Here is a 23,385-nt window from a genome sequence, read left to right as displayed (position 1 = left end):
AAGCAATCAAAAACAATATTTGGATGAAGGGTTCATTCAAAAATAGCGTAACAAAATCAGATCACAACGGGCGACTTTATAATGTATATAAACCACAGATCGTGAGCAATTACGCTGTAAAGCATTATTGTAATGAAATGTAGTAGAATATGTCGTTGTATCCAATTCTTGCGAGACGTAATTTAAGATGAACCATTGTTTAAAAGCTCGAAAATACGATTATGATCTGTTTGTTCTATCATGCCCAATTCGGTAGAGCTACTCATAAGAGATAGTTGCGTTATAATAACCACAACACTTTATTGTTTCAATTCCAGTTGCAGATTCGCTTAATTATATCAAATTTGACTTTCCAAATTCAATTAACATCGTTTAGGTGTAACCAAAATGTGACCAAACTGTTTGTTCCCTCACAAACTGTGCATATGGGCTTCTTTTTTGGGGCCCCTTGGTTTTTGCTTTTTGGCTTTATTTTAAAGCTTTACTGGTATAAATACTATGTAATTGAACTGAAAATGTTCGATAGTTCATCTAAGAAATGTATTAAGACAGGAAGTTTTGTGCTGAAACACTTTATTTTTAATAGGTCTCACTTGCCCCGGGTGCTTTCAAGTTCCGACCTTATTTCGACCCATTTTTTTAATGCCGTTTATCAAATTAAACAACTAGTTTTCGGGTGTAATTTGTTAATACACTCATTATGTTTACCTACTGTCAGAAAAACATGTACTTTTACGTAAAGCCTGTGATCAAAATATCATTTATAGAAAGGTGCGTCAAACTTACAACGCAAATTGAAAATAACGCTCAAATTGAAAGTGCAATTTTGATGTTTGGTATGCCTGTTATAAATAATCTATAATTTTAATACATGCGTTTGAGTTGTATCTTTCATTTCTAGAAAGGTTCGGTTGGAGAAAATGAGGTTGAAGAGAGTTATGAGCTCCGTTCCCACTTACCCCGTATTCCCACTTGCCCCGGGGTACCTTATAAAATGTTCTCTCTACTTATAGCTACTAAAGTCATAACATTGAGTAAGTCTCGCTTAAGCGGGGCCACTACTGACACGAGGTCTTCAAATATTGGAACTTTTGCACTTAGTTGGTTGAAAATGGTTAAAAATGAGAATTACACTTTTAATACCTCGAAATAATGGACCCCTCGTTCGCCAAGGGGCCTAACAGTATCAAAAAAAGTTGAATTTTCAGTAAACATTGAGATCAATATCATGTGATATTTCCTAAATTAGCAATAAAACAACTAACAAATTAATATTTTTTAAAACGATGGTTTTTTACAATTGATGGAGGGACGGTATGGGAAAGTAATTTTTTTTTTTTAATTTTTTACGTACACTGAGAAAATTTTTCGTATAGTTTCTATGTGACCCACATACAGATTTTTGCAATGTGCCCAGTAAATGATTTTTATGTGCCAAACAGTTATCATTTATGTGCAAGCGAATAATTTGCACATACTATTCATACGCGTATAATTTTTATATGTATTTCTGGGAGGATTGTGCTTATATGCGGCTAATGATAATCATATGGAATTTTATATGGAAATTTACTATTAGTTACGAGCAGAATATTTTGAGTGTAGGACTACGTCTTTTTTTCGAAACGATGGTTCTACAATTGATGAAGGGACGGTAGGGGAAAGAAATGAAAATTTTTTGGTGAAGGAGGGGGAAGAGCGGAAAGGAAGGGGGGGGGTATTGGTAGCTATGCTTGACAAGTAGTCATTTTGACTGGACAAAATGACTACTTGTCAAGCATAGCTACCAATACCCCCCCCTTCCTTTCCGCTCTTCCCCCTCCTTCACCAAAAAATTTTCATTTCTTTCCCCTACCGTCCCTTCATCAATTGTAGAACCATCATTTCAAAAAAAAAAAATATTAATATATGTATGACCTCATTCCAAGGTCAAGACTAAAATCTTGAGATTAGTCTACTACGTCTTTGTTTACTATCTGGGACTGGGTAGCACTTTGTGAAAACGAAAATAGAAGTGTAACGTTGGAATGAAAGATTTCAAATGCTAAACTACTAAACGAAACTGAACAATTTTTATGTCGTTGGAAAGATAAAATGATCAGCAATTTTATGGAGCGGGCGAGAGAGCAATTTTATGGACGGCGTGAGAGAGGGGGCTCCTATACAAATGAAACATAAATTTCCTCAAAACTTGAGAACTAATCAAGCAAATGGAACCAAAATTGGCATGTGGGGGTTTAAGAAGGTAGGATTTTTTTCGATGGTGAGACCCCTCTTCCTTCTAAAAGGGAAGAATCCCATACAATTGAAATACAAATTTCTTCATAAATGTAGAACTAATCAAGCAAATGGAACCAAATTTAGCATGTGGGTGTTTTTGTAGGCAAGAATATTTTCTATGGTGACCCCTCCCCACTTTAGGAGGGGGAGCTCCTATACAAATGAAACACAAATTTCCTCATAACTCGAGAACTAATCAAGCAAATGGAACCAAATTTGACATGTAGTGGTTTTGGAGGTAAGATTTTTTTCTATGGTGAATTGAGACCCCTCTCCTCTTTAGAAAGCGAGTTATGACCCATCGCCCCTCTAAGAGGGTGGGCTTCCATATAAATGAAATGCAAATTTCCTCTTATCTCGAGAACTAGTGTTTCCTGGAACGAGCGATAGCGAGTAAGGAGAGGATCGCGAAATGATACTTTCCACAAAAAACTTTTCCGTGAAATGGTACATTCCGCTTAAGGTTTTTCGCAAAATGATATTCGGCGAAATGTTGTACAATCATGGCGAATATTACTATCCGCTTTCTGGCTATGCAATGAGGGGACAGGGGAGTTGCTTTCTACTTTACTGTGAGGAAAAATTGCAAATTTGTATAATAAACTACCCATTCCTGGTAACTAATAAGCATTTTATACTGCACGTTGTTGTATATTAGCTTTTTGACTGCATAGGTGTTGTAAATTGGCATCCAAAATTATATTCAAATTCTTCGTGTCGGTAATTAGCTGTAAATTAGCATTGTCAGCACTATAAGAAGGTTATCAATAAAGTAGTTGCCTATTTTGCCAAAACAGCATTTAAGTAGCATTTAAGGCGACTTAAATGCTTACTGGCCTACATTTGAATAGCATTGGTGATGCTTATTGATTACCTGGGATGCTTTCATAGTTACGTTAATCATCTAAGGTTGAATTCCTCAGAAACTTGTAAAACTCGAGATTGTGACAAAGATCATCCGAGATTCATGATTTATGTACAACACAGATTAATTTGTGGCAATACGAAGTTTGTCGAGTCAGCTAGTCTTATATATAAAAATGGATTTCTGTCTGTCTGTCGGGATGTTCCTTATAGAATCAAAAACTACTGAACCAATCGGCGTGAAAATTTTAGTGATGGTTAGAGACCCCTCCCCCCACTAAGAGGGGGGGCTTCCATACAAATTAAACACAAATTTCTGCATAACTCGAGAGCAAATCAAGCAAATAGAACCAAATTTGGCATGTGGGTGTTTTTGATGACAAGAATTTATTATATGGTAAATTGAGACCCCTCCCCTCTTTAGAAGGGTAATTATGACTCCTCTCCCCTTTAAGAGGGGGGCTTCCATACAAATGAAACACAAATATCCCCATAACTCGAGAACTGATCAAGCAAATGGAACCAAATTTGGCATGTGAAGGTTTTCGAGGGTAAGAATATTTTCTATGGTGAATTAGGACCCCTCCCCACTTTAAGGGGGGCTCCTGTTCAAATGAAAAACAAATTTCCTCATAACTCGAGAACTGACCAAGCAAATGGAACCAAATTTGGCATGTGGATGTTTTTGGAGACAAAAATTTTTTCTATGATGAATTTTAGGAGGGGGGACCCTATATACTTTAGGAGGGCGGGCTCCTATAATAATGAAATACAAATTTCCTCATAACTCGAGAACTAATCCATCAAATGGAAACAAATTTGGAATGTAGTAAAAACACCTACATTCCAAATTTGTTTCCATTTGCTTGATTAGTTCTCGAGATTAGTTCTCGAGAGGCAAGAATTTTTTCTATGATGAATTAGGACCCCTCCCCCCTTTAGGAGGGGGGGGGGTTCCTATACAAACGAAATAAAAATTTCCTTATAACTCGAAAACTAATCAAGCAAATAAAACCAAATTTGGCATGTGAAGGATTTTGGAGGCAAAAATATTTTCTATGGTGAATTAGGACCCCTTCCAATTTGGTATGTAGGTGTTTTTAGAGGCAAGAATTTTTTCTATGATGAATTAAAACCCCTTACCTTTTTAGGAGGGGCTCCCATACAAACGAAATACAAATTTCCTCATAACTCTAGAACTAATCCTGCAAATGGAACCAAATTTGGCATGTGGGTGTTTTTGTAGGCAAGAATATTTTCTATGGTGAATTAAGGCCCCTTCCCACTTTGGGAGGGGGGCGCCTATATAAATGAAAAACAAATTTCCTCATAACTCGAAAACCAATTAATCAAATGGAACCGTATTTGGCATGCGGGTGTTTTTGGAGGCAACCATTTTTTCTATGATGAATTGAGACCCCTTACCTTTTCAGGAGGGGGGGCTCCCATACAAATGAAATACAAATTTCCTCATAACTCGAGAACTAATTAATCAAATGGAACCATATTTGGCATGTGGGTGTTTTTGGAGGCATGAATTTATTCTATGATGAATTAAGACCCATCAACTTTTTAGGAGGGGGGGGGCTCCCATACAATTGCAATACAAATTTCATCATAACTCCAGAACTAATCAAGCAAATGGAACCAAATTTAGCATGTGGGTGTTTTTTGCAGGCAATTTTTTTCTGTAGTGAATTGAGACCCCTCCTCTGTTTAGGAGGGGAATAAAGACCCCCTTCCTTTTAAGACGGGGGGGCGTCCATACAAATGAAATACAAATTTCCTCATAACTCGAGAACTAATCAACCCAGTAATCACCTCCGGCAACACTGGGCAAACACAGTAGCAGCACTTCGTAATCGCCTGCTACTATTTCGTGGATTATTCATACTAAAGTTGTTTAAACTACACAAATTTTGAGTGCAACGTTTACTTTAATGGTTCCTGTTGTAGCCCGTCGTGAAGTGTCGTTTAAATGATCATACAGTTCCGCAACCCGCGAACTTTTAGTTGAACACCTTCAAGCCATACAGTGACGCCGCCATCGCTTGCTATTGTTTTTCGGTTTCTTTGAGTGCAACTGACTGTCCTTCATCAGTTCGTTTCGGACAAAAGAAAAAAGACTCGAAGGCAGTTTAGCTTTTACAGCACTTAAACTGAAAAGGAAGAAGAACCGACTTTCTCAAACACATCAAGTGTCAAAAAATTCCATACTACTGTACTATCCGTACTCTACCCTAGCCATGCACAACATCATGTAAATAAATATTATGCAACAAGCAAAACAAAACAGACAACTCCGATCGTAATGAGACACACGGCGGGCACCGACCGCAAGCACCAGCGCCATGCATACACTTCACAAGTGCACGCATTTCGCTGAGCTGGCTCTCCGACCGCTCGGTGGCATATGTGACTCGGTGTAAGGACTCGAATTACAATTCCAGAACCCAATGTATCGAACAATGAATCTTTCTGTCCCAGTAGTCTATCTCTTTTTAGCTTTAAGAATGCATTTAGAATAAGGAAAATATCGATATGCATTACCGATATTTTCCACCAAAATTTAACTATAAAAGCTAACCTTTCAAACAATAAAGCAAGCCATTTCGACTTCAGACTTCGTGCGTTTAATGCGACCCCAATCGGGCTATCGCTAACAAAAGAACTTAGTCCCGCAAGCAACCCCGAGATCAGTTGATCTACCACGGGCTATTGCTTAAAGTCCAAAGGCTAAAGTATACTTCAATAAACCATCCGCGCCAACAGTGCTGTTATATGGCGACACGTGACGCTTAACTTGCAATTTTCGGATACAAGTGCGTGATGTTGCTGATTCATGCAACGGAACCAGCCAAGACCTCACCCACGATACGACAACAGAAAAAACGACACCACGGGACCGACACCAAAACAACTGCAGGCGCGATAATTACAATAGGAGAAATAACCTTCCTTGGCTGCAATGAAATATAACACGACACTGGACAGTTGTTTCTGTATGAACAACTTTCGTGACATGGAGTAACTGGACCCTGTACAACAACAACAAACACGTTAGTCGATTCAGCCAAATCATCAGCTGATACACATATAGGCAGATTCATCATTATGGTTACAACCACGAATTAACTATAAGACAACAACATGAACCCGGAAGAAGAAGAAGTCTACGCGGAGCTAGGAAAACTCCTCGAAGACATACTAGACGAGCTTGGAAAAGAGAATCCAAAGCAGCAATCATGGACCAACACAGAACCGGCACACGACAAAGCACACGAGTGAATATGAATTATGCGTGAGTGAAATTCTTCTTATTATTGTATAAATTTTTTTATATCTAAACTTTTTTAATTAAATGGATTAAAGTGAATTAAAATTAAAGTAATTTTTTTTAAGAGTATAGATATTTAATTTTTATAAAGAAATTTTTTATTAAAGTTTGAATTTTGAATTTTTATCAAATGAATTAAAATAAATTAAAAAGTTAAAATAATCAATAATTAAATTTGTAGCACACAAGTGCCTTGAAAAAAACGAGACTTATATTTTTGCAATATGATTGATTAAATAAAATAAAATTACATTATGAATATATGAAAAATATTAAATGAAGAGGCCTAAATCATGAGTGACCCAGAATAGCTCAACGAATGCATAAATTTTACTATAAATTTTTTTTCAGCTTACATTAGGCTTATACAAATTTGAAAAAAAGTTTATGTCACCCCCCCCTTTGAAAATTTTCGAAACGTGAAGGGGCAAAAAAATAAAGTGTCATATTAGTCTGTTGCATTTTTTAGTGACAAGCAGATTTTTTCACAGTTCAATGAGTTTACATCTCTAAATTATCCAATATGTGCAAAGTTATAGTTATCTCGTTAGTCTCGATCAACTTTCTTTGACGAACTAAGCTTTCTGATTCTGCTGTAAGAGACAGGCAGCTATTGTGCTTAATCTTTAAGTTCCCGACGTCGAAAATTGGGGTGCCTGCAATCAGACTTTCGGCTTGATTCCATTTTAATTTACCTTGTTTTAAGAGAACCGAATTAGATGGAGGCAACAATCAATTAAACAATATATTAGTGAAATTTGGTCCCGCTTTTGACTGAGATATTCCGATTTTTGAATTGCAGTGGGATTATTTTTTCCGTCAAAGGTACTAGATAAGATGAAAATAGAAACACAATTTTTCGGGGCTCAAAATTGATCGTTTTACTCCGTAATGTCCAAGTAACTACCCTAATTTTGGAAGTAGGGGACGTAAAACTCAACGATACAGTTTTTACCACTCATTGGATGCATGCAGCATGCAGGATGTCACTGAGCTGTTCGAAACTTGAAATTTTCGAAACGGTGTGCATCCTCAATATACAAAGGTAAACACGTTATTGTTGGAGAAGAAGCATCAGCTAGGGAGAGGCCTGATATTCATGACTAAAAGGTTGACCAAGAAACGTGAATAGCTTCAGAGATTTGTTTTCTTAAAACATGGCGATAGCACAGCATAAGCGTTCCAAGTAATAAAGTGGCAGGGACCTAAACTGCTATTTTCACACTATTGTTAGATTACGATACTATGTCGTGGTTACCGAGTTCTGAACTAGTAAGTGACACGGATTTCGATTATTAAAAAAGCAAGGTAACTAACCGAGTGGCACGGAGGTTCAAAACAAAATTCAAATGAAGGTCAAGTTTTACGTTTGTGGCTCTCTAAGGTAATCCTGTGGCACTCCACTATTATCAAACTGGTTCATCTCTACCAGGATGCTTACTTTATGTGCTTGGGTCGAAAAATTTCGAAGTTTGAAAGACTTGAACTAAAATTTAAGTACTGTACAAAACATCTGTATTTAAATTTGAATAATATGGAAAAATAAACGCTGGTTTCTTCTCTTTTGTTTGGTTATGGAAGGTTTAATGTTCTTATTTTTTTCTTGCCCCCCCCTTCAACAATATTTTGAGACCAGGACATAAACTTTTTTTCAAATTTGTATAAGCCTTATTTTTAATTGAAAGCATAACATACAATTTAATTTATAAATGGTTAACACTAGAACCATTTACAATTTTTATAATGGATAACAATAGAACCATTGACAGGAAGGAAATTCTCAGTAAGCCAGAATGCAATTTGCAATCAAGTTAGCCAGAAGGATTTCCCGAAATATTAATGTATAACCACTAACGTGGATTTCCCTAAAACCCTCCTTGCACATTAATAAGGAAATTGCAAAAATTTCTGATCCCAGTGCGGAGACAGTCCTAATTATTTAACCAATCCACCTTACTGCACGCTATAAGGAAATCGTAAAATTGCCATTTCCAGTGCGAAGGTCGATTTATCTATCCTACCCAACAAACAATTCCCTTCCCCGTACTTGATGCACATAAAAAGGAAATCGTCACAGTACCATTACCAGTGCCAAGACACTTACTAATAGCTGAGCGAACAGGCTAAAAATCCTCAGCATTCCCCTAACCACTTTTAAACCTTTTTTATTATTTTTACCCCACAACTTTTTATTTTAAAGAGCTACGCAAATAAGCCAAACCTGCCTTGTCATGCGAAAAGGCTAAAAATCCATGACAAAGGCATAGATTATGAGAAAACGAAAAATAAACAATTTATACCTGGGAGCATATATGATGAGAAAAATATTGGCTCATACTACGGTATCGAAGCATGACTAAGAAGTGAATAATAAAATTTTAGCCCCAGATGCCCGGGATGTAACAATCAACGCTGACATTAGTGTCCGTTGGAAAATATTGTTAAATACTAGTTAAGGCACAGGCTCTAGCGCTCGTGACCTATAATGGATTTTTTTCCCCGGATGCCTGGCACACAGATGACCAGATGTATTAAAATATAATGGAAGTCAATCAAGGTTGCTCTTCTGAAGAAATCGCAAAGAAAGATTGCTATCTCTGTAGACCTCTAAAATGAGGCCAAAACTAATTTGCCGAAATAGTAAATTGTTTTAATTCAAAAAGCTACTGGGTACGATGATATAAGGTTTTCATTATTATTTGTCAAGAAATAAATTGTATTAAATAAAAATTTATATTTTATCATACATTATTTTTTTTCAATAGATTACAATCGTTGGTCAAAACAATGTTAGTAATTAGTTCTAAGAAGTAGTAAAAATCCAAAATTGCAAATACTATACACAAAATAGGTTAATTAAAATGTGAATAATAACAACTACTTTTATATAGTGACATCATACTTAATCAAATTGTTTTTTTGCAAATTTTTTTAGAAATACCTTATAATATTTTTTTTATCAATTACATTTATCTCATAGTGACAAGCAAAACATATTATAAAAACAAAAAAAAAATCAAGAACAAAAAACATTTCAAAAATCACAAATTTGTAAAGGCATCTGGGACAGCTATATTTTTCTTTTTCCTGAATAATTACGTTTCACTTCATTATTCAAAAAAGGGGGGAGGTGTACTATCCGTACTCTACCCTAGCCATGCACAACATCATGTAAATAAATATTATGCAACAAGCAAAACAAAACAGACAACTCCGATCGTAATGAGACACACGGCGGGCACCGACCGCAAGCACCAGCGCCATGCATACACTTCACAAGTGCACGCATTTCGCTGAGCTGGCTCTCCGACCGCTCGGTGGCATATGTGACTCGGTGTAAGGACTCGAATTACAATTCCAGAACCCAATGTATCGAACAATGAATCTTTCTGTCCCAGTAGTCTATCTCTTTTTAGCTTTAAGAATGCATTTAGAATAAGGAAAATATCGATATGCATTACCGATATTTTCCACCAAAATTTAACTATAAAAGCTAACCTTTCAAACAATAAAGCAAGCCATTTCGACTTCAGACTTCGTGCGTTTAATGCGACCCCAATCGGGCTATCGCTAACAAAAGAACTTAGTCCCGCAAGCAACCCCGAGATCAGTTGATCTACCACGGGCTATTGCTTAAAGTCCAAAGGCTAAAGTATACTTCAATAAACCATCCGCGCCAACAGTGCTGTTATACTACTGTTCAGTGTGAACTTCCGTATGTGTTTATAGACTAAAAATAAAAAATTATCAGTATTGAGTACGTATCGCATCCATAATCATGGAAGAAGAAAAATGCGGTCTGTGCGGTCTTCCTAATCCTCCGTCCAAGCAAAAGGGGAGGAAAGCGAAACAAATTAACTGGATTTGCTGTGATAAGTGCTCTGTGTGGTGCCACACCGTTTGTGTTCGAATCAGTGACACGGAAATGAGTGACTTGCAGAGCTACAAGTACTTCTGTGAGAAATGTACTATCCGAGGTAGTCTAGTTAAAATAGTAATGAGCTCCGATCTTCACCTGGAGGAAGAAGTCACACAGCTCAATCAAACCATTCACGACCTGACAGTGCAACTAGCAAAGCTTCAACAAGAGAACGATAGTGTCCGCTTAATAGGTAAAAAGCAGCACGACCGATTGCAGAGTAATTTGAACAATGCCAACCAGCGTGATGGTCAATGCACTGCCCATAGTGAACTAATCAACAGCATCGAAAAAAAACTCGAGATTATCGAAACGGGCGCAAAGCTCGCTAGCACCTGCTCACAATCAGTGAACTGCTGTCGTCTTACTATCAACAAGATTCCTTGCCGTGAATAGAATGTCCGCGGCATCGTTGAAAGTGTGCTTATCTTAATTTACTTGGCACACATGAAGAGCTGTCACACGTCATCAGCTGCTTTCGAATCGAAGTTAAACCATCAAAATGGTCCAATCGCAACATATCTCCAACAATAGTTGCAATCTTTGACAGTAGGGAAGTACGGGATCGTGTACTCAGAAAATATTTCGACAGACACAAAGACGCCAAGCTGTGTCATCTGAAGCTTGCTCATGACCTCGACTACCGATTCACACTAAACGAAATGCTGTCGGTAAAACCCTTTCGGATTCGAAATCTCGCTCTTCGTCTCAAGCAAAAAAGGCTCATTTAATCCGTCTTCGTACGTAATGACAACATCTCCGTTTTGATCCCAGGACATAAGCGGTACACATTAGTTGACAGCACCGTACATCTGTTAGAGCTTACTGGTCAAGACCAAGGCATAAACGAATCATCCGTATTCTTAGATGTGCTTTCATCCGACATGTCTTCTTCACGTTGCTAATCCTCCAAACTACAATACTGACGGTTTCCAACTGACATGTCCAATAATAATATTTCAAACCTGCGTATCGGGCATCTCAATGTCCGAGGCCTTGAACACCATATTGATGGAGTGAAGCTACTCCTCGATAAAAACCAGTACCATTTCTTTGCTACGACCGAAACCAAGCTCAAGCATCATCTCCTGTGGGAGCCAGCATACAATTTCATCAGGCACTCGCTGCCCACCGGTAGAGGACGTGGTGCAAAAACATGTGGCGGAATCGGACTAGATGTGCGTAAGAGAATCAAAGCGACATCGATACTCAAAGCAACATTCGACCCGACAATCCCCGTCGGTCAAAGGTTTGAATTTCTTGCCGTAAAAGTGAAAATCAATCGGCTAAATATCTGTGTGGTAGCCGTCTACAATCCCGTCTGTTCTAACCCTCATTTTTCGCAGTGTTACGAAAAACTACTTCTCGATCTGCTCGACAATGGGTACGACAGACTATTTGTAACAGGTGATTTGAACATTAATGTTGCTTCGACTCAACCAACAACAAACCATACAGCGCTGAATCGTATCAACAATACTTTCAACTTAACTATCCTTCCAACGGGCCCTACACGCATCACCGATCACACCTCAACAACTATTGATCTGCTGATCACGGACTCTCCTAGTTCGGTGATTAAATCAAAAACTTTTACCGGCAGTACCATCTCGGATCACGAGGTAGTGTACTTGCTAGCGTACATCAAGTTGCAGAGAACCGCGCCCTACACAATGCGCGTTCGAAACATCCGAGCCATTAATCAACTGCAAGCCGACTTTCTAACAAGAGACCTTCAATACATCTACGCTGCTGAGGGTTCTTCGGTTGAGGCAGATCTACTTACTACCGAACTTAAGAATCTACTCCAGCATCATGCCCCCGAGCGCACAATCGTCGTGCGTACACCCTGAATCACGGAAAGTATCAAGCATGCTGTGGAGCTGAAATCATTAGCATACACTCTGTATTCACGTAACCCAAACAGAACCAGAGGAGATAACCAGTGGCAGGACTATGTCCGAAAACATGACAGGGTCAACTGCCTCATTTTTGAAGCCAAAAAACGCTATGCCGAACAACATTTCGATCATACTCTGCCAGCGAAACAACTGTGGTGTAACCTCAGAAGAGAAGGCATACACAACAATGCAAAAAAGGACTCACCTACCGAAGAAAGTAATGCGGATGACCTAAACCGTTTTTTCAGTGATGGCCATCGCCAAGTGCAGAGCGCAAGCCAAGCCAGAACACCGTTCGCACCCATCCACCGTTCGCACCCCTCCACCGTTCGATTGATCGAGGTGCAGCCGAGTTCAACTTTCGTCGTACGAACACCGATGAAATAAATCGAAAAATTTTCGAAATCCATTCGAATGCAACGGGCTCGGATGAAATTCCTATCTCCTTCATTAAGTTACTATGTCCATTTATCCTCCCACACCTGTCCCATCTGTTCAATTCAATAATTGAATCGAAATCTTTTCCTACCAACTAGAAAAAGCCATAATTACTCCCATCCCAAAACAATCCAACCCTACCCAGCCCAAGGACTTCCGACCAATTAGTGTTTTACCTGCCATATCAAAAGTGCTTGAAAAAATACTCCTCACGCAAATCACGGAGTACCTGGACAATTCGCAGGCGCCTCTACCTTTGTTGGCGAAATTTCAATCTAGCTACCGAAAAGCTTACAGTACTACCACCGCTCTGGCTAAGGTAGTACACGATGTATATTCCAACCTGGATAACAACACGTGCACGGTAATGGTCCTTGTTGATTTTTCGCTCGCTTTTAACTGCGTAAATCACCAAATTCTCAAGACTAAACTTCGGAACGAGGTCTTCTTTTCGGATGCAGCATGTGGCCTGGTGGCTTCATTCTTGCAACGCAGAAAGCAATCGGTCCGCCTAGGCGGAATCATGTCAGATGAGCGAGATGTTCCCGACGGGACGCCACAAGGGTCTTGTCTGAGCGTGATTCCATTTAGCTTGTACATAAACAGCTTGCCTTCGACATTAAAATGCAACTACCATTTTTACGCTGATGATCTGCAGGTCTACTTTTCTGGTCCAGCCTCTGACGTCGACAGACTTGTACAAGCCATCAACACAGACCTCGAAGCCATCGTGCACTGGGCCGATGCAAACTGACTGGCGCCTAACCCAAAGAAAACTCAAGCCATCATCTTCAGTAAGACTGGGCTGATTTTCCCACAAACCAACATTACTTTTTGTGGCGAAACAGTGCCGCTATCTAACGAAGTAACGAACCTTGGACTGAAGCTAGATCACAATTTGACTTGGACTCATCAAGTGAACGATGTCGTTATGAAAGCCTATAACGTCCTGCGCACGTTTCGCCGATTTTCCTCGGTGCTTTCTTTGCAAACACGACGCAAGCTGGTGAAAGCGGTGGTAACGCCCATCTTCATGTACGGCGACATCGTATACTATCCTGGACTATCGACATCCCTAAAAGACCAACTACGACGCTATTTCAAATCTGCTGTACGGTTTGTATACAAGCTACAGCGTCAAGACATAACTGCCGCCGTTCGAAATACTATCCTCGGAGTCGATCTACCAGCTAACTACCGGCGTAGAATATGTTGCTTCATACAACAAGCTTATTTCGGCAACCAGCCCGATTATATTAACAGCTCCTGCAACCTGTACAGCAGCAACGTACGCGATGTATCATCATTCCTAGGCATACAACTAGTAGTGGAAAAAGCGTGCTCATATACGGAGCCACATGCTGGAACGGTCTCCCAATAGACGCCAAACTAAAGCCAACTATATCGACCTTTAAAAACTTTACAAAAAGACTAGTGTAATTGTTTAATGTTTTTTGCTTAGTATCAATTATTAATTTGTGTGTTCGATTTAGTCATCAAGTATCTTTTTTCGTTTTTGTGTTTTCCTTGACCTGATATAAAGTTGTAATATAAATTTCAACAACTAATTCAAATACGAATTAAATACAAATTTCCTCATACCTCGAGAACTAAAGCAAATGGAACCAAATTTGGCATGTGGGGGGTTTTGGAGGGAGTAATTTTTTTAATGATTGTTTGAGACCCCTGGGTAGGGGGATAAGAACTCTCATACAAATAAAACAGAAATTTTTGCGTAACTCAAAAACTAATCGAACTCGAGTCATTTTAGACTCTTTCATAAAACATTTATCAATAACAAGACCACCAAAAACTATCAATAGTAACATTAGATAATTAAGCGCGAGACGGCCACAGGCCGCGAGTGTTGCCGGCGACCTACCGTCGGAAGCGCCGGCCGCAGCGTGGGGCATCCCCCCCGTAGAGATCACCTCAATCTAGGTTTATTTATTTTCCTAGATCTACTGACCTATACTACTTTCATTATTAGAACTTGTTGATTCTTTTCGGTGAAAATCAATTAAGTGATAAATTAGACCAAGTAAATGTATTGTAATTGACTGAAAATTTTATGTTGTATGTAAAATGTAATCGTAAATAAATTTTATAATTGTTTTGTAGACGTCTGATGATGGCCGAAGGAAAACAGTAGGCAGAAACGTCACACCAAATCAATAGTTTTTTGATTTTCACCGAAAAGAATCAACAAGTTCTAATAATATTAGTGTCACGGTGATCTAAATAAGCAAATATACTACTTTCCTTCAGTTGGGTCTGTGAAATGGTATTTTCTACGAAAGGATTTTCCGTGAAATGGTACATCCCGCGTAAGGTTTTTCGCGAAATGGTTTTCTGCGAAACTCTATATTCCGCGTTATGGTCAACCGAGAATTGGTGTTCCGCAAAATGGTATTCGGCGAAATGGTTTGTAATGATGGCGAATATTTTAATGCTATTATAATGCGAGTGCGGCCGGCGACCGACCGTCGGAAGCACCGGCCGCAGCGTGGGGCATTCCCCCGTACAGATCACCTCAATCTAGGTTTATTTATTTTCCTAGATCTACTGACCTATACTACTTTCCTTCAGTTGGGTCTGTGGAATGGTACTTTCTACGAAAAGATTTTCCGTGAAATGGTACATCCCGCGTAAGGTTTTTCGCGAAATGGTATTCTGCGAAACTCTATATTCCGCGTTATGGTCAACTGAGAATTGGTGTTCCGCAAAATGGTATTCGGCGAAATGGTTTGTAATGATGGCGAATATTTTAATGCTATCCGCTTCATTTTATCAGGCTAAGCAATGCGGAAAGTTGTTTTCTACTTTACTGTGAAAATTTGTATATTAAAACACCCATGAACTCCCCAGAAACTTGCAAACCTACGCATATAAAGGACAAATCCTGGAAACCTGACTTTGAATTTACATTTCACATTTATTTACATTTCAAAAAAAATTGCCGAAAGCTATGTCTCAGTGTCACTCATGCCTCTGAGTATCACCGTTTCCAACAGGAATGTTTTACGTAAAAGAGTTAACTGGCGGAATTAGCAAAAAATTCGATTGTCATATTTTTTTAAATAATAACTATTATTACTATGTGATGCCTTGCAGCAATTTAAATTTAAATATAATATGTATTTTTTTGTTAAAAATCACCTGAAAATGAATGCAAAAAAAACTTACTTTGAACCCCAAAACTGATTTTTGTTTAAAAATATATGAAAAAATCAACAAATTTTTCTCAAACTTAGTGATGGGCAAAACGGATCACTAGACTGATCGGATCAGAGCCGGTTCATTTAGTCAAGGATCCGGATCTTCGGAACGGTTCATCGGATCTTTGGTTACACTGAATATATATTTGGGTTTTTTCTCTATTTTTCAGGCAAAATTTGAGAAAAGAGCCAATCTTCATGGAGAGAAAGAAAAACTGAAGAAGATTCTACGGAGAATATCGTCACGCATGCTTTACGTGCACGCGTTTCTCGTATAAACTAGTACTTTAAAACGGGTTTTCCGTCATCTTGTTAAAATGCGTTATGGCTACGGAGATATTTCCATTCAAACCCAAATTTGAAATTATTGTTAAGGCGTACGGAATATAGAGCCATTAGGCCGTATGAATTAAACAGTTTGCTTTACTTATTTACTACTTTTGTGTAAATCTTATGGGAGAGTTTGCTCTAACTTTTTTATTCATACGGCCTATTGTCTATGATCTCATTTTATCCTGCCTCGTCATTAGTCTACCTTCATGATAACAACCTGAAATAGAATGAAGAGAACGAAGAGCTAGGTACTAGATAAGACATCAAATGAAATTCTAGATAAAACTGTCAGTGGCGAAATAAACCCTAATGAAATTCGCAGCAGACTAAAAGTCGCACGGGCAAAGATCCGTGTCTTAAAAGAAAAGATCCACGGATCAGTCATTCTTTTTACGGATCCGGATCTTTTCAATGGATCAGGAGCGGATTGCCAATCTCTACTCAAACTACATTATGCGATGTAGGTTCATAAACTTCACTTTCCATGAAAATATCATGGATCTTGAATGTTTCATGACGTAGCTAATCCCGCTGTCTCACTGTTCCTGTTGTCTCACTGTTGACTACTCTCCCCTATATATTGTTACCTTTAAAATGTCAAAAAATTTAATTTTTAAAAAATGCGCTTTTTTAGAGATGCAACTTTTAAGTTTTTTCTTTTTTTATCAACAAAAAAAAATTTTTACAGTGCACATTTTTTTAGAAAGGCAATTTGATTGTCTACAACTTTGCTGAAGACACTATTTCGATTAAATAAACTATTTTTCCAATATAAAATATTTAATGGATTGGCAACATTTTTGGTTAGGTCCTTTTGAAAAAGCAGTCGACATCTTGAAAAAATACCTGACATGATAAAATGACACCATTTATAAAGGAGAACAGCTATGCAAAGTTTCAACTAAATCAAAAATGAGAAATTAAAAAAAATGTTAATTTTTCGTCACTTGGCGTGGAATCCCTCATTAACAAAAATATATGACTGTTTTTGTTCGAATGCATGTATGTGTCACACTGTATAAGCCTGTTGTCTCACAGTTTCCAAGCCGAATGTTCAGGAAAAAATAATGCGTTATAGTGTTAGCAAACATGTTTTTTTCATTATTAGATTTTATTGCTACGTGATGTGATGCAGTGAATCTACATTGGATTTAGTAGATTATATTTTTGAAATTCACCTGAAAATGATTGCACGTTGACCATCCCCACAAAATGATTTTTGTTGAAAAATATATTAAGAAGTTAACCAATTTTTCTCAAACTAGATCACGTGATGTAGGTTTGCAAACATCACTTTACCGAAAAATATCATGAATCTTAAATGCTTTATGACTGAGTTATTCCCGTTGACCTGCTGTTCTTTTGTTTCACTATACTATTGACTACTTTTCACTGATCCTAAGCAGTTTTAACTATTTCTTTGGTGTAAACTATGATAATTATACTATAAACTCGAAAACAAATTTTGTTCAACTTACCGCGCTGGCTCAATTTCCACAGATTGTTCTATTTGAATGTTTTCTTCATCTTCGTCATTCACCAGCTCGCTCTCAATATTTAATTCCGATACTGATGACGCCTTCGCCATTTCAAGGGTGCTACTAGGTTTTTTAATGATAGTTTTTTTCGAGCGCTTAATTCGTTCATCCAACATTGATAAATCTTTTTCTGATAGTTGTCCAATCAGTTTATAAACCTTTTCTCCAGCAAGGAAGAAAGCTTGCACGACAGTGTTCAGTGCAGCATTGCGGACAGAGTTGTCTCTATCGGATATGTGTTTTGCAATTTCCTTGAGTGCAGCCTGAAAATAAATTGACTCAGTGTCAAGTTTCAAATCAAACTAACATTCTTCAACAATATTACAGGGTGGTGTTCTTAGTGAGAATAATAATAATAATAATAATAATAATAATAATAATAATAATAATAACAATAATAATAATAATAATAATAACCACGGTACCGTTCGAGTAGGTGAGGACTCAACGGCGCTTAGCTGCAAGCGGCCGGGCGGGTTGTAGGTTGCGGATAACTAACGGCCATTAGATATAATGGTTAGTTGCGAATTAAATAAGCAATCCCGGACAAGCAGCGGGGATGGTCTATGGGTGTGGTGGGGTTCAACAGTGGGCTCTGTCTAGTTCCCATGAAAAACCACAATACCCGAACACCAGTCCTGACAAAGCGAGCGGGTACCGCTATAAGTACCTTAGCCCATGACCTCACTAACCGGTTAGGCTTCCGGAAAGAAAAGTCAACCCAATATGGAGTACAATCTAAGAAATCGAGATATCATGCGATCGCCCGAGGAGGGAGCCCCTACTGGAGCTGGTCCTGGAACGGGGGACAGAGCGAGCGGCCAGCGGCTGGAGGATGATCAGGTGCAAGAGCGACCAACGTCAACGGGCTCAGCCCGTAAACCGAACGCGAAACAGACGAAGCAGCAACAGACACCACCAAGGCAATGCTGCACCTGCTAATGATGCTACGACTGACCGACGTCAGTCGCTCACTTTGGCAGGCCGCCCACGGCAACGGATCATGTGGACGAGAGAGATGAATATATATGTGATCCGCTGCTACTACGTTTGCACGAGGTTGGAGACGGATATGTCCGGCAGACCAATGATGCTGGACATGTTCAATGAACGGTTCCCTCGATTTGCTAACCAACTTGATCGGAACAAACTGTACAGTCGACGACGAACAATACTGTCGAATAACATGCTCACTACCACAGAGCTGGATACCATTAAGTTGGAAGTGCAAAGGGAGCTCGAGGGAACAGGGAATAGATCGAGTGATACGTCGAGGAGGAGTTCTGTTGGAATAGATGCAGCAAGACGCGAATCAGTTGCATCTGTAAACACACCAGTTGGGGAGTCACACGCCCCAGGACAAGACATGGGTCGACAACAACAACAGCTACGAGACGAACTAGCTTTCCAAATGGACGCAGCGGTTACACAATTTCGAGGTACAGATCCCCTATCTCGACACCGGATACACTAGATCATTCAGGACGAGACGGTCGCGAGTGTTGCCGGTGACCCGCCGTCGGAAGCGCCGCCCACTGGGGGGCTTGCAAAACTCGAGATTGTAACAAAGATCATCCGAGATTCATGATTTATGTACAACACAGGTTAATTTGTGGCAATACGAAGTTTGTCGGGTCAGCTAGTATTCATATAATTTTCATGTGTACTTCTGGGCGCATTGTGTTTATATGTGGCACATAATAATCATAAGGATTTTCATATGGAAATTTTCCATTAGTTATGTGCGGATTATTTTGAGTGCAGATTTATAAAAAATCCGATTTAATCCACCTAGTGGTGAAAGGAACCTTTATTATACCATCTTATTAATCATTTGATATGAGCATTTATAGGTCAAATATTATTTTTGATAGGAATGAAGTTTTGCTGATATGCTGGATACCACGAAAGGATCCATTTTCATTACCTAAACTTTTTCGCCAAAGCGAAACAACGTGATAAGAAGCGATGCGATTGCGAGGCGATCATATGCGATCGCTTCATATGGATTATTCTGTTGGCTAGCACTGACGGTAACGTGCCTATTATTTCCAGAGCGACTAAATTGTTCAATAAGTTTGTCGTGTATATATTTTAAAAGGACTAAGTATCTTTAATCTTTAGACCTTGTACAGCGGCTCCCCGAATAAGACGATATAAGGTGTATTACGCTCACCACAATCTCTTAGGTTTCTTTCAATCGATTTAAATAATTTTTCGTGCGTGACAAGTTTAAGCTAAACTGAAACTCTAACAATAAACCAAAAATCAATTTTATTGACCGCAGTGCAACAACTGAGAAATTATAGCACCACCCTTCACTTTATTCGGGGATAGCTTTCTAAGCAACAATGTTAATTTTATTATACTCTTATGGCAGTTTTAATGACCAATTTTGGTCTTAAATGCCAGCATAAGAGTGTAATAAAACCCAAATTGTTACCTGGGTTCATTAATGGCTAGGTAACAAATGGAAATGAAGGTTTTACATAATTGTACAGGGCTCAGCAACATAATTACCATTTTTGTTTTGCTATTGTAAAACATATAAGACGAATTTATTCCTACCAAAAGAATTTTACTCAAATGTAAACTAATTGCGTTTAAGTCTTCAAATATTGCAAAATTTAACTTATACATTTAGTTCACGTCTTTTTCTAAAGCCCAGTAGAAGTCTCAGTTCATATGAAATCAAATGAAGCGCTAGAAACCGTGGACCCACGTTCGTTTGACCATTTTTAACCTGAACACTTCAAACAGCCACGAATAATACAGTGGGATTTCGAATTTGGCAACAAATGCGTGTCGCCTGTCGCGCAACAAATGCGTGTCGCATGGAGTTTCTCGAACGTCGCGCAGTTTGCCACTTGATGACTACCTCCACCGCAGGATAAACATATATCAGATGTTACTGGCTTCTCTACCGTAGGAATTGGCTGCTTGTATGGTTCACCCGAGCTTTCCGCATCTGTCACATTCACTTCAACTTCAGCAGTATGCGCATTAACAAATTCTCTGGTATTATTTTTATCGTTCTTGGTTGATTTCGATTGACACTCCGCTGTCGTTGGCAGGTTGCTCATCGCATAGGCAACTCTTGCAATCTAGTCACTAAAATGGCCAAGATTTACTACCGGAAGTTGCTCTTGATACAAGGCCCAATTCAATTTTACTGAATCAGGTAGTTTAGCTACGATATCACGTAACAAAATGGGATTCGACAAATGGTTTTCCATCCACATTGCGAGCAGATGCCCACACAGATTCTGCACCATTAGACCGTATTTCACATCCTCAGATTGCCCTGACTTCGGAATCGGTGTATCCAGTACACGTGCAATCAATTCATCCACGATCCGTTCAGGTTTCCCAAATCGAACCTGTAGCGTCCATATTACTTGAGAAACCGTGGCAGGATGTAGCAGAAGACTACTTACATCACGCTTGGCTTCACCTTTCAAAGCCCTTTGAAGACGTAATAAGTTTTCGGAATCTGAAAACCCACATACACTGGTGGAGTGGTGGTAGCTGCTGATGAACGAAGGCCAATCTTCCGCTTTACCATCAAAGAGAGGCAAGTCCTTCGAAATAACATGTCTAGCAGTGAGTTGCTGCTTCGTGGGTCCGCCTTCTAGCAGTGTATCGAAACCGTAGCTCAGGGCAGATTGTACTGGCGGAAAGCTATAGGGCTATCGCTGTGTTTCATATGGGAACACATGAGAGAGAACAACAGTTTGATTTATCGGTGGGCGACAGTTCGGATTACCTCCATGTGGGGCGGCACAGTTAAACGGTACATGCGTTCCCTTGGCATTGAACGAAGGGATACGATTTGTACTTCTTGGGATACTCGTGAAAGTTGAAAAGTTTGAGCGATAACCAACTGGTGACGTAAAGGAGTACTCGTCACATTGATCATTTAGTGATGCAAGGCTTGGGGCATGTGGATATGATCGACCTGAAGGAGGAACCTGTCTAGAGTCGTTACCTGTTGCCGCCGGAATCTCTGCATTACGGACTAAGTGAGGTGTGGCCTGCGCTTGGATTTCATTATTCTCACGAACATGTACTAGGGCAATTTTCTTCTGCAGCTGGTCATACGCTGCTTGTACCTTTTGCAAACGTTGAAGTTCAACATCTCGATTTGCTAACTCGCTTCTAGTCTGCGTCCACAGTTCGGCGTCTATCGCTCTCGGACTTGAATCTGCTGTCGTAGGTCTGCTTCCCGTTGGCATTGTAATTCAAATATCTTTTCCGCCTCCTGTAGCTTCCTAATTAAGTAATTTTCCCTGTCATCCGGCTTATTCATCTCCTGCTCATACTGTTGTTGTTGTTCATGACGCTTTCGCATTTCGTCAGTTTTCTTTTGCCACTCATCGTACTGCTTCGGAACGTGCTTCCGAATTGCACTTGTTGTAGTTATACGGGGAGTTGTATCGTTCAACATATCAACAAAACTCCGAATATGCACAGAAGTTAAAAGAGAAACTGGATTTTGAAACTCGCAGTCTAAACTCTTTCCTTCAGCATTCGCTCTATTAGCGGGGTTTATTCCACTGATCGCGTAAGCCAGCTCGTTATCGGCTGTATTACTAGCTACAGATGTTGCTCTATCGTCAATTTTACTAGTAACCGGCAACGTTTGAAAACGTGTTGAAAAGGGATGCACTTGATCACTCATAGTGCCTGCATCTACTACTGCATCACCGGGCAAAATACTTCCACCACATCCTCCGGCTTACTCTACATTCTGGTCTTGCACCCAGTCCCGCGTCCGGCTGGTACTACTTCTAACGCTCATGTTTCCAGACGAACCCGCCTTATTTATCAGGTCATACTTTCGTGCAAGGTACTCTTTCTCTCGCTCTAACTGCGCCAACGCCGCTTTCTCCGTCAACAACTTTTCCTTCTCCAATCGTTGCAAATCAAGTGCTAAACGATGGGCACGGGAACTAGATGTAGTCAAATGGCTGGTTTCAGAAACTGCTGGTTGAACAGGAATGGGAACGGGACGTATGCATTGTACACAAGAAAACGAATTCGATTTTACAGTTTCGTTATTTACTCCAGCACAAGAAAAGTGGTACCAACGGGTACAATCTTTACACTGCACCATGAATTGTTCGACCTTATTAGGACGATCGCAACCACTGCTCGTGTTTGAGATCGCGTTTGCCGGATGAATGACTTCCGAAGCATTGTAGCTTTTTATCCCAAAATTCTTTGAGTTTCTGTTGGTACGGTTGGAGATTTCGGACTCCCTGAAGCACTACGCGTAGAAATCACGTCGCAAGAGCTCAAAGCTATAATACATTTTATTTACTGCGAGTGTCTAACTATACATTTTCTTACTTACAATTTTGTATCCGATCAATTTTAACCGCAACCGCAAGCAGATTTAATGTTTAACAATTTTCGGTTTTGACAGTTTCACTGTTATGTTTTTCGATGACATTCTGCTGGTCTTTGGCCACTTACTGATGACAGCAAGCGTGACGGCACCGACCTCCTGACAGCTACTAACTTCCACTGAATCTCGAACCGGTTCGCGCGCTAC

General features: G+C 39.4%; 1 protein-coding gene across 1 annotated transcript in view; it reads right to left on the bottom strand.

Moving 5' to 3' along the window:
- The window catches only part of LOC128734832 (protein mini spindles), a 234,428-nt gene that overhangs the window by 88,258 nt on the left and 122,785 nt on the right, over positions 1-23,385 (bottom strand). The window contains exon 7 of the mRNA XM_053829197.1: positions 17,769-18,091. Coding sequence (XP_053685172.1) covers positions 17,769-18,091 — 323 coding nt within the window. The remainder of the gene's footprint in view (positions 1-17,768; positions 18,092-23,385) is intronic.

Source organism: Sabethes cyaneus, chromosome 2, assembly GCF_943734655.1.
Source record: "Sabethes cyaneus chromosome 2, idSabCyanKW18_F2, whole genome shotgun sequence".
Lineage (NCBI taxonomy): Eukaryota > Metazoa > Arthropoda > Insecta > Diptera > Culicidae > Sabethes > Sabethes cyaneus.
The sequence above is the reverse complement of the archived record's forward strand: the minus strand, read 5'-3'. Positions and strand labels throughout refer to the sequence as shown.